Below are 17,416 nucleotides of genomic sequence, written 5' to 3'. Positions count from 1 at the left end.
TACGGTAGTAGCAGTTTCCTTTTGACCTGACCACTGTGAACAACTAAACTATATCTCTGCTTGTGTATTTTAAGCTATATATATATATATATAAAAGACAAGCAGAATTGGTCCAATTAACGGCGAAAACGTGCTAGCTTGTTGTTCACTTCAGAGAACTGATTGCCTGCCAACTGGACTATCGTTTGACCTCCTTCTTTGTCTAATTCTTTTTCTTATTCTTATATATGTTTTATTTCATTTTATTTTTCTTTACATCTACTTCTGCCACTGCTGTTGCTACTTCTCTCGACATGTTACGGTTCGGTTACTTTCACCCCTACTGATCCGATACCCCTTTACTTCCTGCTTCGTCAACTTGTGCTTCCAAAGTTACCCAACAAACTGCCTGACTATTAGTGGGTCAGATTAACTCGCAAACTAAAAAATTTACCGAGTTACAGACTTTACTTGTAAGGTGATTAGAGAAAGTATTTTTTGCGATACTTGAGTAAATGTGGTAGTTATTATTATTATCAAAAGTCTTTTATAAAGAACTTCCAGTTGGGTAGGTATATTTGTCATCTGGTTTTTTAGTTCTATAGAATGATAAATTTACTTTTAATATAATCATATATATATATATGTGGTGGTTCGGTTTCACTCCGCGAGATGGCATTTACAACTCGCGCCTCTCGCAATACCTCGTTCCTATGCTTGTTTCAATGTATAACATTTTCAACATGTAACTTCTAACACGGCGTCTTAGGTGGGATATACGATAGACACACCTAACTGAGGAGTCTCAGCTATCATATACTTAGAAACGCCTCTCACCCCACAAATACCATCTCTCCTCTTCTCATCATCTCTCACAACGTTTTACTCTTTGGTAGTTGGCGACTTTGGCAGTGAGTATGACAATCTAAACCTAAAGTATCGTCGCCAAATATATATGTATATATCATAGAATTAAATTGGATTCCATTATCTCGGAATTTTCCTTCAATTTTATCCCCCACTGCGAGCTACACTTTTTCCCACCCAATACTATACATTTGTATGCCTCTGTATATATTTATCTACGCATCATTAATGTAGATGTAAGAGCACATGCGCTATAGTTTACTTTTTCAAAAAGAAGGAGCATCCATTAACACAGAAATTTCAAGAAATTTCCGCCCCCCTGTAAACTAGCTGTCCGAGTTAATGGAATTCGACTGTCTCTATATATACAGTATCAATAACTGGTTAACTATCAATAATTAGGTCACTGATTTCATAACCCAGAGGAATAACCTCATCATTAGAAAAAAATGAATCACTTTGTTTAATTAGAATATATTATGATAATTGCTAATATTTGCATTTATTCAAGTACTTGCAATACTAACAGAGAACCTTTCGCTTAGCATTTTACGAAACCATCTAAATTAATTGAATAATAATACAATTAATTTGTGGGTACGTTATAATTAGATATCTAACATGTATACACATTACCATAGCCAAACAATAATATACAATAGCATCTATATATAATGTTATTATTAGAAAATTAGAATTGTTCCCATAGTAACACTATGTTATGGTCGAGCGAGTGAAGCAAAGCATCATACAATTCCTGCTAGGACCAACGTTTCCGCCACCAACCGCTACTCAATTCCATATTCACATTAACTCTAATTGGGTAACTTTGACGCCATAGAAACTTGGAATATTCTGAAGAAAACTTTCCTGCATGCACCTCAAGCTATACATGTAACCACTCGTATCAGACAAGTAAAAGTAACCATCTCAATAGTTGTTGTTATAGTTATGGCTGTAGTAGTGGTTGTAAGTAAGTGTAAGTAGGAGAGATAGTCTAAGTTACAGTTATCTCGTAGAAGCTAGATTGCTATCGTTTCCGCAAGGAAATTGCTCACTGGACAAAAATACTTTAGGCGTTGATAGGGATGCTACATCAAAGTAAGAGGCTAAACAGAATGGACCCGTCATAAAAATCCTGATCTTTAGGAATTATTCGGTGATTTCAATTATTACTTTATTCACTTACAAGTGATTTATATGTCTTTTTAAATTTTTTTTTTCACGAGAAAAGAAAATAAATTATTTTTAAAAGTTTTTGGTATCCATAATGTAAATTTATAATGGGGTGAGGATTTGGTGATAATGATTATTTATGGCCTGTGGAATCTAGATCGGTATGAATTTTTAGGGTCGCTTGCTATCGTGCCGGTAGTCTCGGGGGATCACTTTTGTATGCGCTTACTATAACGCAATATCTCGGAATCTACTTAATATATTTTCGTTAAACTTACACTGAAATTAGCTAACATCAGTTTTATGTAATCGTATGTATAGGAACTCAATAAAATTTTGATAATAAGCAATAATTTTTAAATGTTTGGGTTAATTACACTGCGTTAGACGTTTCTTGCGAAAATTAGATTTTTACAAAATTACTTTTGTAAAACCCGTCTGATTTCGCGCGAAAAATCTATATTAGGAAGTTCAAAAATTGACTATTACATTTTTTGGATTTCTGTAAGATTGAAAGCGGGAAATTTGAAAATTGGCCGGCGGGGTCAACTGTTTGCCTTGATTATGATTATTATTTTTCAAATTTTAATTTTGAAAATATTTTTGGTAAGTAATACAGTTAATAACAAAAACGAATTTTATGTCGATAATTTAAATGGATAAATTTAAAATTTATGGATATAAAAAAAAATAAAAAATCACTAGCATTGAAAAACAAATGAAAAAATGTAAAGAATAAAAGCCACACAGTAAAAACAGACAACAGAACGTAAAATAATTTTTCATTGTAGTCCTTGGTATATTCAGCTCATGGTGCAGTTAGTAACGGTTTCTGCCCTCTGGGACGTTTGTCTCTCATCCCTGTCCCGGTGTCAGCTCATAAATTTACCAGAAAAGTGTGTCATACATTTGTGCTTTTGAATCTTCTCCAATGTATCAACGACATTTTGCATCGAAATTAAATATTCACAAAACGAAAACAAGTTTTAAATTTTAAAAATGATTTTGATTTATATTTTTCATTTGTAAATCAAGATTAAGTTGACAATAAAAAAGTTTTTCTGACAACCGACTGATGACAGTGGAATACAGTAATCTAAAATCCTATTTATTTATTTTATTTTCTTTTAAGTCTCGTCTTTACTTTTTCCATTTTATTCCCTTGCGGTAATCCATTACAATAAAAATAGTAGTCACGGAAGATATTATCACAAATTGTTTAAAATTAAGACAAAGCTAAGAGCTTTATTTTCATTTATTTACTATTTTTTACTTTAACCGCAAAATAGAATAGATGGAATAAAAACCGACATAGATAAGAATAAAAGAAATTAAAAATAATAATAATAATACACAGAAAAAAATGATTTCTGGTACAAGAAATATTTTGCATTATGAATTGAAGAACAGTTTTTTGAAGTCAGTTAAAATTTCTTTCGCGAAGAAATATTTTTTTTTGTATAATAATAATAATAATAATTACAATAATAATAATAATAATTCGGAGTGATTACGGATTATATTTCAACTTGCACTGATTTTGATCCAGTTTTAAATTTGAAATAGACTTTTTCGATGTGAACATCAATTCAAGGGGATTAAGTAAATAAACAATCTCCCGCTTCGTGTGCAACCCGAATTTACTTCAAAAACTATCTGCGCTCAATCCGAAAATTTTTCAGCGCAAGAAAAGTTCCTCAACGATTTTTAAATACAGCTTTAGATTTATCTCGTATCTTTATTGGGTTTATTTCGAAAGACATTGATTTTGTGATCCGGAAAAAAAAATAATAGCATTAAAAGCTCAGCTGCTTCAGATAACACAACAAAAATCTTTAGCTTTTTGTAATCTTTATCGTTATGATTTTATTCGAATCAATGAAAATTAAACGTCAGATATATTTATCTACAAAAATATACTCTCTAAATCTGAAATAGTGTATATACACTACTTTTCAGTAGTTTTCACTGTTTCAGATTTAAAGAGTAAAAAGTTTAGATAGACAACGAAAAATGAGGATACTAAAAAAAAATATGAAATATTGTGGATTGAAATTAAAAAATAAATATTTTAATTTTTATTACGGTTGTCGAGCGTATGTGTGTTTGTCAGAAACTAATCCAGCACAGAAAGTAATCCATCAATCGACCCGGCATTTTTTTTCGCTGATATTAAAAAGGCAACCTATCGATTCAAAAACATTATAACTTTCATTTTTAACAAGCTTTCAAAACAGTAAAAAAAAAAAAACTAAAATCTGAGGCCTACTCGAAACTCAGTAAATCTAAGATTTATGTGAAAAAAATTTACGTTAATCGAATTCAATTCAAATAAAAGTACAGATAGTAATAATTATTCTGCGAGCTACTAAGTTTAAAAAATTTGTTAACTTCATCACTTTGACCTCGAACAATTAAAATACCCATCATCTCGAAAATTCTTTAACCGAGTGTCTGAGATCGTACAAGTCACGTCTCAAGATACCAAAGCGCCAAATAGTTTGAGTTTATAAATTCTTCGCAAGCTTACCGAAATATCATACCAACAGAGATGCTACTGATATCGTAGTGCTTATGTTACGAGACAAGTTCTTCTCCACTCTCTTCCTCTCTTGTGGATCCACATCTCCCGATGTCTTCCTCTTGTACCTCAACGACTGCACCGGCATAATCGTCTACATGATATACAGCAACCCGGATTGCAAGCATGAAATTCCACTTCTCATTCATCACTGTACACTGTACTATTCTCTCTGCGGATATATTGGAGGTAATTCCGCTCAACATAATCATCATTATCATCTTTGGAAACGGGCATTTCGCTCACTGATTAATATTTCGCTAATATTTTATCATTTATTCAAAAATAAAGCGATGACTTGACAGATGACTAAATATATATAATATATATAGAGAGAGATTTAAATCAGAGAAGATAAAAACTCAGCGGAAGTTTACGTGAATCATTCGGTAGACTAGATCACTGACTAGTTCCTAACTCAATAGCTATAACTGAAACGGTCGAGTACGCTTGACTGGTTCATTTGGTCCAGTCAACGATATTCCAACGAGCTCAAAATTTCTCTAGAGTTTATAACTGCATTTTAACAAACCCCTTGCATGTTGATCTCGATATCTACTTTCATTCTACTTCCAGTCTAATTTATTCTTATTATATAACTTTTACTTATTTTACATCATTCCCTTCGCTACATTTAACTCCAACTACCAGATAATACATATTTCTTTATTGACTTAGCATTAAATATTATATCAAAGTGCAGTCATTCAGAAATCTAATCATAAATTCATTTTATATGATGTTTAAAGCTGACTACTGTAACTAATATTATAATTGTAGAATTGAGATACCAAAAAGCTATTTTTTAGTTTCAGGTAGAGTCAAGTTTCTAAGATACTGTCAACTATTTGATGTTCAAATTTATGATGAATTATTGCGGGCATAAGAAATGGATCTTTTTTATTTTTTGGGGTTTTAGCTGCAACCGGGAGGAAAAATTTCAGGTCAAACTGAAAAAATTTATTGGAAAACGTCATAATCTTGTTGAACTTTGAACACACTTTAGTCAACTGGGAGAAAAAGTTGGAGCCAAAAAAATATATTTTTTTCTTGACCAAAAAGTTGCCAAGAAAAAACCTGAGTATAATACACGGCCGAAAATTTGAAAATTTTTTCTATGATTTTATTTCGAAAAAAAAAATACTATGGCCGAAAATAGGCTGACTCAGTGTATTGGTCAACTTTCGACCCTTTACAATAAAATTCTACGGCTTCGACGTGATTTCAACTAAATTCATGCCTCTTTCGGCCCTGTTCCGGCGTATTTTGGCCAAAATTTTAACCCGGGAGGAAAAAATCATTTTACATAAATTTTAATATAAATTAAAAAATTAAAATTGAGATGACAGTAGATTTCAAATACTTTTTTTTTATGTAAGGTCTACTAATAGCCATATAAATATTCATATAAAAAATTCGAAAATAACGCATTTTAAGTGTATAAATAAATTTTTATAAAAAATTTGTACGATTATTTTTTCACGGAGATACTGATAATAGGGACAACGTAAGTAAACTAAATAATAACTGTTATTTTTATCAAACGTTCATTTAAATGACTAAAAAAATATTTTTAACAAGAGTAGATGTGCATGTGGATGTGCATGTACATAATAAAATATCGCGTAAAATCTCGACTATTACGCGGAATCCAAATCGGCCATTTCGCGAGTTGGAATAGCTGGTAAGCGAAGTCTTGAATACGCTCGGCTGATGGGGTGACCGCAGAAAACCGAGCGACGATTAAATGCAAATCTCTAGGGCTCTCTTATCGCTATCACAGGCACGACTGCCACGCGGTAACAGATCCCGTAGAGAGCATAAAGCTCGTCTGGTTGCTTAGATATTTTATTTTTCATTTTTTTTTCTTCTGAATTTTTTATTCTCAATACTCGTACCCGGTTTTTAATTTTTTACTTCATAGCCTCTTTTATTTTTTTTATCTACCATCGAGATACAATTAGCGGCTGAGATATTCAGGGATCGTTTCTCTGTTAATTAAACGTTTGCGTGCGATTCCACCAACTGATATTATTCCCTCATTAATAGTACTCATTCATGAGTGTATATAAAGCAGCAGAAAAAGTTTATTTAATATTTTAATAATTTTTTTTAACTTGAAAAACGTAAAAAAAAAAATCAATTTGTTCCATTTCTATTTCTATTTTTAGTTAAAAGTTACACGGAAAATAATGAAAAAAGTTAATATTGAAAAAGTGAAAAACTCACCGTGCGATTGCCGGGATTTTTAACGTGACAACTGAGCGCAGCTCTTTGACCCACAATGGCCGTCACATTTTTTTGTGAAATATCATCAAAGGAAGGCTTATCCCATGCTCGGCTAGGCTTTGTATCACCTGCTACGACACTTGCAAGGCTTGAACCTGAAACAATAGAAAAAAAAAATATAATTTCAAAGCTTCTTGATCAAAGGTTATAAATCATATTATTTTTATTTATCGTGTGTACATTGAGTGATATTTTTGAAAATTGCCATCATATTTTATGGGTGTGATTCCTCATGCTGTGCACATGTAATAAGACATTTATAGTCAGTAAAAGTGCCGAGCTTATGTAAAGGGGTGTCATTTCTATGTGATATTGAAGTGATTTCTGTGTTGAGCGCATGAATATCACCCCATAAGAAATATATCTATAATAATATTAATGTGAATTTTTGTCTGTTTTTCCGACCTATAACCATTTAAAATAAATCTTCATACAAAATGTAACGAGCATTTATGACCAAAAAGTCTGAGAAACTGTTGACTGCGGGACTTTTCGTAGATTTTCTTAGATAGCGAACCTGATTATAATTAAGGGGTCCGAGGGCTGTTTGAAGACCTCGAGAGTATCAGGCAGGTCTTTTGGAAAAACACTAGCACACAGAAGTGAATGAAAAAATAACCAATAACTTCCTTATTTCAGAAAATTTTCGATTTTCATAGCGGGAAGTTAGAAAATAGAAAATTCAATTGAAAATTTTTTACTGATTCGCATTGATTGTAATCTTAAATGCATGTGAGAATTTTTCTATGAAATATATATTCTACGCACTATATATAAGAAACTATTTTATATTGAATGATAAAATATATTGTTTTTTGTACATTTGAAAAAAAAAAATGAAAATGAGGATACTGAAAGAACAAATGTTCACTTTTATTCTGGAACATGATAAATCTTTTACTTTTTTTATTTTTAAAAAATTTTTTAATGCATTGCGAGTTACGCGTAGAATTAAGTATAACACATATAAGAAATGCGAGTGAATTTATATAAAATACGAAGTATTAAAAGGTTTTGCGTAAAAATATATTTATGAATCCTCTTATTTCTTTTTTAATAAGTTACTATTTTTTAAGTTTATAATTTTTTTTTATAACTTTCAATTATTTCTATTTTTCCAAATGTATAATTTATTATTAATTATGATTATTTACCAGAGCGAGAAAATATTAAAACTAATTTATTTTTTTCACTAATGATTAAATATAATCTCTTTTTTTTTTTCAAAGTACTTTTAATCCCAAGTATTATTTGTTCGTAGTTTAATAAACTCTTGGTTCTCATAATGAAAACACTTATTCGGTGGAATAGTTAAAGCTCGTATGTAATGAGGTAGTGTAACAAAAAAGCTTAAATATTTGCTGGAAAAAATTAAATTTTCTTCATTAAAAATTACAGAAATAATTTCGCTTTTAACATTTAGAATTTTATATTTTATTCAACCTTAAATGTATAGACAGGGGTGGGAACTGGAGTACTCATGAATTTTAGAATAAACAAAGAGTTTGAAATCGTCATTTATATCCTGCTATTATTTTCAAACAACTTTTCATGCCTGACTTGATATCGTAAAATTGTTTTCTAAATTTCCTCCGAACCTATTTTTTGAATATTGTTCCCAAAGCGATTATCCTTTAGGATTATTGACCATTGACATCATCGATAATAATAACAATAGATGTGCATTAAGTTGAGCTCCGGTAATAGTATACAGTACATTTCACACCTAGTGAGTAAAGTAGGACATTCCGACCCATGTGCGCAATTGCTCACCCAAGTTGAAGACGGGGGTGGCAAACACGCGAATCGGGATGTCCTGCCTTCCTTTGTGGCGTATATACGATTTTTCACCAGATCCGCATCTGCAAGATTAAATTTCTGCCTCTTTTGAGAAGAAAAGAACGATTTTCATCCTTTTAAACAGGGAAGGAATTTAAACTTTCGGTGTAGTTATGGTGAAAAAAAATTACAACTTACGATGTATTAAAATACAGAAAAATTATATTTAATACACAGCAGGTAGATTAACAGATTTAATATTGTTTTTTTTTTTCTTGCATTCGATTTTTTTTTATTTTAACTCGAGAGAATTTTAAGCCAGAGTTTGTACGAATGGGATATTGAGTGCGTTATTGGAGTGGTCGTAGTTGCACCAGCAATTGTGCATTCAATTTAAATTTCAACTTTTTTCTCTCCATCTCACTACACTTTGCACTCTGCACTCTGAACTCACCTCCGCCATCAGCACTCTATCTCATTTTATCCTCTACCCTCAACTACTCATACCTGTTCTCTTTGACTAAAGCTTTGCTCTCTACTCTCTCACCTATATAAACTAAATACGACCTTCAAACACTCGATTCAAGTAGTTATTGTTTTTCCCGGTATTTCGAGTACTACCGGAACATATATTTGCGTATCATGAGACCTCTTTCTCTCTCACGCTATTTCTCTTTCAATGTATATAGTTATTCAGAAAACACAGAATAGAATGTGTTTACGGGCAAATTGGAAATACGAAATTTCCGTAGTGGTTTTCTAGTATGTGTACAAACTAAATTTCAATCACACTAAAATCCTACAATAGTGTTTGAATAAACATCATCATTACTATTATAATTCAACTCTATTATTATTATTTAGAATTGAATTATCCGGAAACGTTATTATCTTCCGGTAATTAAATATGCTCAGTTTCATAAAATGTTGTTTTAACTCTTAGAAATTGTAGTTAACACTATTAAGTGTTTATCGAATTTTTTTATTTATTTACGGTGAAAATGGTGATCCATAGCCTGCCTGATAGTGCTCCCGTTAAATTAGCGAAAAGGGCATGGTTTAATTCCATTTCGAGATCTTTTTTTCATGAATGAAATCAAAAGAAAATTTTCTAATAAAAATCTGAAAATTTTGTTAAATATAAATTTAATGAAAAAATGTACTTTTAGGTAAAAAAAATTTTTACTACAAAAAATTGCACATACGAGTATAAAAATTCATATATTTTATGTATTGGTATGCTTGTACATTTATATGTTTGTAAATAAAAAAATATTCATATGAATATATGTATATATATATATATATTTTTTTTTTTTTTTTGGGGAGTGTTCATGTTTAAACGTATGTAGTAACCGGTAGTTTAGCGGAGGGAAATCACGATTTATAGCAGTCGCCTAGAGAGGCAACAAAATGGAACCCGTATTCTGTCGCGTTCGATTCAGTATTCCACTCGCGAAAATTTACGGTACAACCAAGTGAATAATTATTCTGCCGATTATACGATTGACGCCAATACAGTTCCACATTTTTCTTTCATACTGTTCCTGAAATTTTTTTTTTTCACTGGTTTATTTTTTTTGCGTCACTCTTTTGAGCAACACTTCTATGAAAAGTGGTGTTAGTTAGTAATGGCTTGAATTAATAATTAAATTTTTAAAAATAATATCAAAACTTGAAGGAAAGAAAATAATTATTTTGTGTTCATTATAATTACAAACTTCATTAAAATTTTTTTTTATTGTAAAGTTGGAAAAAAAAGTTTACTACATAGTAGTCTACTGTGAGATCATTATAATACCCAACGTTGCATCATTTTCTAAATATTATAGAGTACAATGCAAAATAAAAAAAAAAAATGAGTAATTAAAATATAACAAAAAACGTGAAATGAAAAAATAAAAAATTTTGAATTTATGTACACGAAAACAATGTCAGCAAGCTAAACAGAATTTTAGTTGGCAGTAAAAATATACGTATATGTGGATGCATGTGCATTTTATAAATGTGGAATAAAATAAATTACAGATAGAGAATACATGAGAGATTTAATTAATTAAATCCCGTTGAGGTAAAGTATGTACGAAATTTACAATTTAATACAACGAATGTATTTATGCATTCAACAACTTTCGTCTTGTAACAATAATTATTTAATTAAATGTAATTAAACTAAATAGTTGAAAAAATTATCTCAACGTACATAAAAAAAAATTATTTAATTATTTTTTATGCATACAGTTGGTAAAACACAAAGGGAGCTTGGCTTGAAATTATCGCATTGACATAAAAAAAAATTAATCTGGAAATTTTGAATTTACTTTAACATGTTTATAAATATTTTGACAGCAAAGTTGTGGCTACTGTTACTACAGTCGTTTGATGTTAAATTAAAAGTGCATGTGACATCGAAAATTTTTTTCTGCTCGTGATGTAGCTTTGAGTAAACGTCAATTCACCTTGTACTGGTAACGTTTCGATTACGAATTATGGAGTAGGAACATATCGCGCCCTTTTTTGTAAAATTTCGAGGTAGAAAGGGCGCATTAATGCTTTTAGAAAATTTAAATACTGCAACCGACCAATCAGAAATTATCAGCGTTTAATTTAAAAGTGTATGAGGCCGACGTTAGCTATTCAACAGTGTTCATTTTCAGCACGCATTATACAAAAATATAAATGAGTTATACTTTAATACCAAAATAAATAAAATATTATTTGATTTACTGTATCATTATTTATCAATCCACTGACTATAGTATTAATATTGGTTACTATATTGGGTGGATTTCCACACTTATTATCATGATTGACAGTGATTGGGGCTCTCTTGAAATCACCTAATAATTGAGTTTGCTAAACGCGTTTCCTGCGTATAGTCATCACATGTGGAAATGTGTTTAATGACCACTACTACAAATAGTAATATTCCTAATCCTAATACTCATACTAGTATTACTGGTACTTATACCACTATATGACGACTGCTACTGATTTCAAACTTGCAATTATAACGTATGCACTTACACAGAATTCAATTACTAATGTTTGGGCCTCTTTGATTCGATAGTCCACCTCGTTCCTTCGACAAATATTAATGTTATTCAGTTGCTGAGCAAACTAATTTGTACTGATCTAATATCATAACTTAAAAATCATTTATATTTTTTAATTTTCACTAATAATGAAAATTTTAAATTGTGATTCAGCAATTTTTAGATGTGTTGAAAGTAAAAAATCATGGGTAACACGAGTACATACATGTATTAACGAAGCTTTCATTGAGAATTATAGCGCACTGAGAAAAATTGTTCGCAAAGTCAAATAAATCATTTACTTTATAGAAAATTTAAAAACTAATTACTTACTCGTAGTTAAAACAACTGGTAAGTAATTATAATAAATTAGAAAAACAAAAATGTTAAAAAAAAAATTTCCGAAAGATTTAGAAAAAATAAGTCTCCAATATTTCGAATTGTTTGAAAATAATAATAAAAAAATAAAATCAGCGACTACATTTCATTTGCAATTGTCCCCTAGGGATATTAATTCAACTAAATATGACTTCACACGAACAAAAAATAAAACTACGAAATAAAATTTTAAATATTTATTGACTCATGCAAATGTAAATGTAAACACAGGCACATATACCAATAATTACAGTTGTTTTAAAATTTTTTATTCAATGTTGACGAATGATTCAGCAAAGTGATAGTTAAACTCATATTGAAGTTAATTTATCACTCAAATTATTGCGTGTGTGCATTTCAGTATGAAATCGTTTGATGTCTTCCATCAATACATGTGTATACATAATATTATATTTATTCTCTATGCAGAGTGCTTGATTATAGAGTTTACCGAGTACACGGTAATAATTTCCTGCGCACGTTATGTCATTCGGCGTAATACATCATAATTGTCTTCAAAGGAAAATATATTTTAGAAATATCTCAATAAAAAAAAAAATGTATTTAATATGCTTAGCCAGGTAAAAAAAATTTCGAGGGAAATATGTAAAATGTTGAACACAAGGTCGAAAAATTGAAAATTTTAATAAGCTCTATTATATATAACAATACTATGGCCGAAAATAGACTCACTCAATTTATCGGTCAATTTTCGGCCTTTTTTGATGAAATTCTATGGCTTTCAAGTGATTCCAACCGTTTTAACGCGTTTTGCAGAAAATTGTATGATTTCAGCCAGATTTTGCATGTTTGGCTCTTTTCAGACATATTTTCAGTCAAAATTTTGACCCGGGTAGTTATATCAAATAGAAGTAAATATTAAGACTACAAACACATTAAATATATTATTATTATATATTTTCAAAGTTTTTTTACTATTCTGGAATTTTATATATTATTTAAATAATCCATGATAACAATTTTTGATCGTATTATACCAAACTCAAGATCTGATATTCTACCGTATAATTGCCAATAGATTTTCAAAAATAAAAGAAAATACTGTAAATAATTTAGCAGATAAAATTTGACAAGTCATTGAAATTAAATTTAAATTATAAGTAACAATAGGAAAAATTTTTCGTCATTTAAAAATAAATACCTTCATGTACATGACAAAGCAATTTCGCCAAAACGTTCGATGTAGACGTAACACGCAATTATTTTTTTTTGTTAAAGCTGTTACACGGTACTATTTTTATATGAACCGATAAATATTTGTGGAACACCAGAATAAAAGCAACTGTAACATAAATATTCTTTGCTTTTTAATTTCAGATATAATGTTCCAGGCTCAGTAATAATAGAATTTCGATTGAAAATGTTTCATGGAATTTTATCAATGGCACCAATATTTTTTTCCGAAAATCATTTTAAGCCTAGAATGAATTTTCGAAATATTAGACATATTTTTTTAAAAATATCATTCCTCGACTAAATAAACAACAGAATCATTTTCTGATCCACATTATATCATAATTGTAACTTATATCTGAAAGTTATGCCACTAAACATTATCTTTTGTTGATAATAATCCAACAATAATGATTTTGATCCCGATTATACTCTCGTTACTACCATTAGTTCCAACAGTGTAATAATATTGTATATATATAAATATATATACTAAAATAAGCCGTTTTGGCAATACTAATATTCACGACTACATTTAATATGTTCATGTTTGTATATAACATTAAGTTTCTGTTACTACCCAGAGAGACTAGAATTTTGATACGTAACATATATATATATATATATATATATATATATATATATATATATATATATATATATATATATATATATTTACTAAAGGATTTGGGATTTACAACAACACTTATATACGTACGTTGTATATATTTGCCATTACAATAATATTCCTCTCCGACAAGTACAACTAACAGGTAGGTTTAAGGAATATTCTATTAAACGTATGGTTTACACAGTAGCCATACTCCTTGTAAATAGAGTTTGTCAACAGATTTCCAACGCATAAACTCGAGGTTCAACTACGTCTCTATATGCCTATATCTGATGCTATTTACTATCGTATATATCGATATATGTATATCTGTATATGTGTATTCAAGGATAGAATATACAACCTACTTTGGAGATTAGTAATGGTGATGATACTAAATCGATGTTCTGGAAATGGAAAATTTTAAGGGAAAATAAAAAAAAAGTTCTTGCTGAGAAACGTGTCGGTGTATTGGAAGAAACTTGAATAAGTTGGGCTTTTAAAAATTTTATTTCATTTTATGCTTTTAATAGCTTGATATTTAAATGGATAAAGGCACTCGTTGAGTTAATTAAAAAGTTTCTTTTTGTTTAAAAGAATTGAATAATTATATTTTTTTTATATTAGAGATCTGATAGATTTTTCTTGTTTTTTTTTTTAGTGTAAGAAAGATGGAAGCTTTTGGGTTGGAAAGAAAAATAGGAAATGCACAAAGACTTTGTTGAGAAAAATCATGTTGGAAGGAGTTGGCTGGGAATACTCTGGGGAATTGAATCGTGATACGCAGGTAAAGAATATCTGAGAAAATATAAGAGATATGGTGTAGTGTAGAATGGAAGATGTAGAGAAAGGGGAGAGATAAAGTGTGGGAGGTTAAGAGCTAGGAGCCGAGAGCTGCCCAAGTTTCGTCAGGTTATTTCTTACAATGAAAGATCGCTCGTTCGGATAGTTTTGGTCATTTGTTATTTATCGGCCATTAGAGTGAAACGTGATCTAAATATCAAGCTATCATATCTTATGCCCATCATAAGTCATTCTATTTTATCGCATTTTTTTTTTTTTTTTTTTTTTTTCGTAACTTTTAAAATTAATTTTTTTTCTTTATTGGTCGTAAAATGGAGTACAAAAAAATTGTGAAATTCAGTTTATTACTCTAGCAATTTTTTTAAACGACTTAAGATGTCCTGGACTTAGTTTTGGAAAATTTTTTCTAGGTTTTATTCTGGACTTTAATTAAAATCGTATTTTGCACTTAAATTTACACGTAAATTACCATAATGAATAAATTTTGTTGAAAATATTAAAAAAAAACTTTTTTCAGTCATTTGAAGTTACCCTACAGGCAAAAAGAGTTCTTTTAATGGTAACTTAGACAGCTTAATTTTTTTTTAAATGTTTAGGGGAAGATAAAAAAATCAAATGCATTCGAAATCGCAAAGTTTTTTTTTCCCTCAATATCCTCATCTCAATCAGTTCTTCCTTACATACAAAAATTTTTTCATTCCATGTTCAAATTTGAATTTTGCAAAATTTCTCAATCTAATAGATCTATAAATCAATTGAGATAAACGTGAATTTAAATCATAAAAATTAGATTACATATATCTAAATTTTTTTTTCAATTGCACAGATTTCAATTTTCTTCATTACATAAATATAGTTATCGGCAAAATCCGCATAGCAGGTCAGCATAATTTTATATGAATTGTAAATTAAATTATCTATTTCTAAAATGAATTTAGAAAAAAATTTTCAGTGTAAAAAAAGAAAAAAATGATTAACGTGTGATAATACATTAATTTGTGTATGCTAATAGTCTGTATTGTTATGCGAATACAGCTTTATGCGGTAACACGTTCATCCATAGAGCTTTTCTCGTTTGAAATAACATACACACACCACACTATGAATGACACGTCCGTATACACATATATATATGTACACTTGACCCACACATATTAGCTACGGATTTGCTTATTAAGTATACGATTAATTGAAACATGCTAACGCAACATACGGTTAGTTATATATTCATGGCTATTTCCATCATGTTCACTCGTGCAGGCTCCCAGCTCAATTGCCTACAAATTTTCTCCGTAAATTTGTCTTGTTTAGATTCCCATCAGCTTTATTACCGGCGATCTAATACCAGTTACACTCATTCGATCATAATAATTTAATTTATACATATGAATTCCATATATATGTATATATAAATACACATTTGGCACTATTATTTTTATCTATTGAAGCTGAATAAACTTTCGTACAAATGAAAAAAAAAAATTTTTAGAGAACATTGTTTTTGACAGGAAAAAAATATGAAATGTTTCTGGTGAAAAAATTAACTCTGATGCAGTTCACGTGAAAGAAAATAAAAGAATGTGTTTAAAAAATAGAGTTAAATATAAAAGTTTAAAAATTGTTGAACACAGGCGCGAATGCCTGTTAAAGCTTGTGCTCGAAAGCCCACAACTTTGTGGTAGGAAAGTTTTACGTTAAAAACTATTGGTAAAAGCTTCGACCTCATGTAAGTCCCTGGGCTTTTTTTCTATATTATTATAGATCGACTGGAATGACTCTTATATGTTCAACACGTTTACTTTTATATTTTTTTTTATACTTTTTTAGAATTAATATAAATTTTTAAGCAATTTAGTATCGCATATTATCGTTGGTGTACTTGTACTCATTATTAAAGAATGCATAGCGTGGAAAAAGTTAAAACTGATTATTGAATTTAATTTGATAAAGAATTCGATTATAAAATGAAACTTAATTTGCCGGGAAGTACAATTTTATATAATTAGTAATGTTGATAATTAGTATATGAATTCCAAATTTTATTGATTTCAAATAATAAATGTATTATGAATTTTCCGCTAATGAAATATTGCTGCTAATATTTCAATATTAAAAGTATTATTTGAGTATGCAAATAATTCAATTTGCCAAGTAATAAAGCTACACTGTGTTTTGTAAAACGTACTATGAATTTATTTCCGTGGAAATAAAGTATGGGTAGAAAAAATAATTTCATTGTAACACGCGATGCGCGCTATAAAAAAAGTTTATATCGATTTTTTAATAAACATCAGTAGGGATTTTAAACTGTGTCATTTCGCATTAGAATTTTTTTTTTAAGAAAACAAAATCAACTATGAAAAATTTGACTTAAGTATTAAGAGCCTGCTTGATTTTTTTTTTATTTAAATGAAAATAAATAAATAAAATGATTGACGACATATATTGTCAATACAATTATCGTTAAATCCTCCTAGCTAACAGTAATGTTACAAACTTAACTCTAAGTCAGAGTTGAAAGTTTTGATCGAGTGTTTAAGAGTGTAAGGTAAAGAAAATCCTTCGCCAATAAAACGTAAAGGAATACACAGATAGAAAAGCCGAATAGACTTGCGGAAAGGCTGTCAGACTTTTAAAAGTACGTGCCAATCTATTGTTCGTCGATACACACTAACTGTAAACTTTTTATTTAATACTATACTATATACTAAAGTTAAAACTTGT

At 29.6% G+C, this 17,416-nt stretch overlaps 1 protein-coding gene across 3 annotated transcripts in view; it reads right to left on the bottom strand.

The window, feature by feature from the left end:
- The window catches only part of LOC103578229 (lachesin), a 178,381-nt gene that overhangs the window by 49,668 nt on the left and 111,297 nt on the right, over positions 1-17,416 (bottom strand). For all 3 annotated transcript variants that reach the window (XM_053738973.1, XM_053738975.1, XM_053738974.1), the window contains exon 3: positions 6,833-6,987. In XM_053738973.1, coding sequence (XP_053594948.1) covers positions 6,833-6,987 — 155 coding nt within the window. The remainder of the gene's footprint in view (positions 1-6,832; positions 6,988-17,416) is intronic.

The sequence above is a fragment of the Microplitis demolitor genome, chromosome 5 (genome assembly GCF_026212275.2).
Source record: "Microplitis demolitor isolate Queensland-Clemson2020A chromosome 5, iyMicDemo2.1a, whole genome shotgun sequence".
Taxonomy (NCBI): Eukaryota; Metazoa; Arthropoda; class Insecta; order Hymenoptera; family Braconidae; genus Microplitis; species Microplitis demolitor.
The sequence above is the reverse complement of the archived record's forward strand: the minus strand, read 5'-3'. Positions and strand labels throughout refer to the sequence as shown.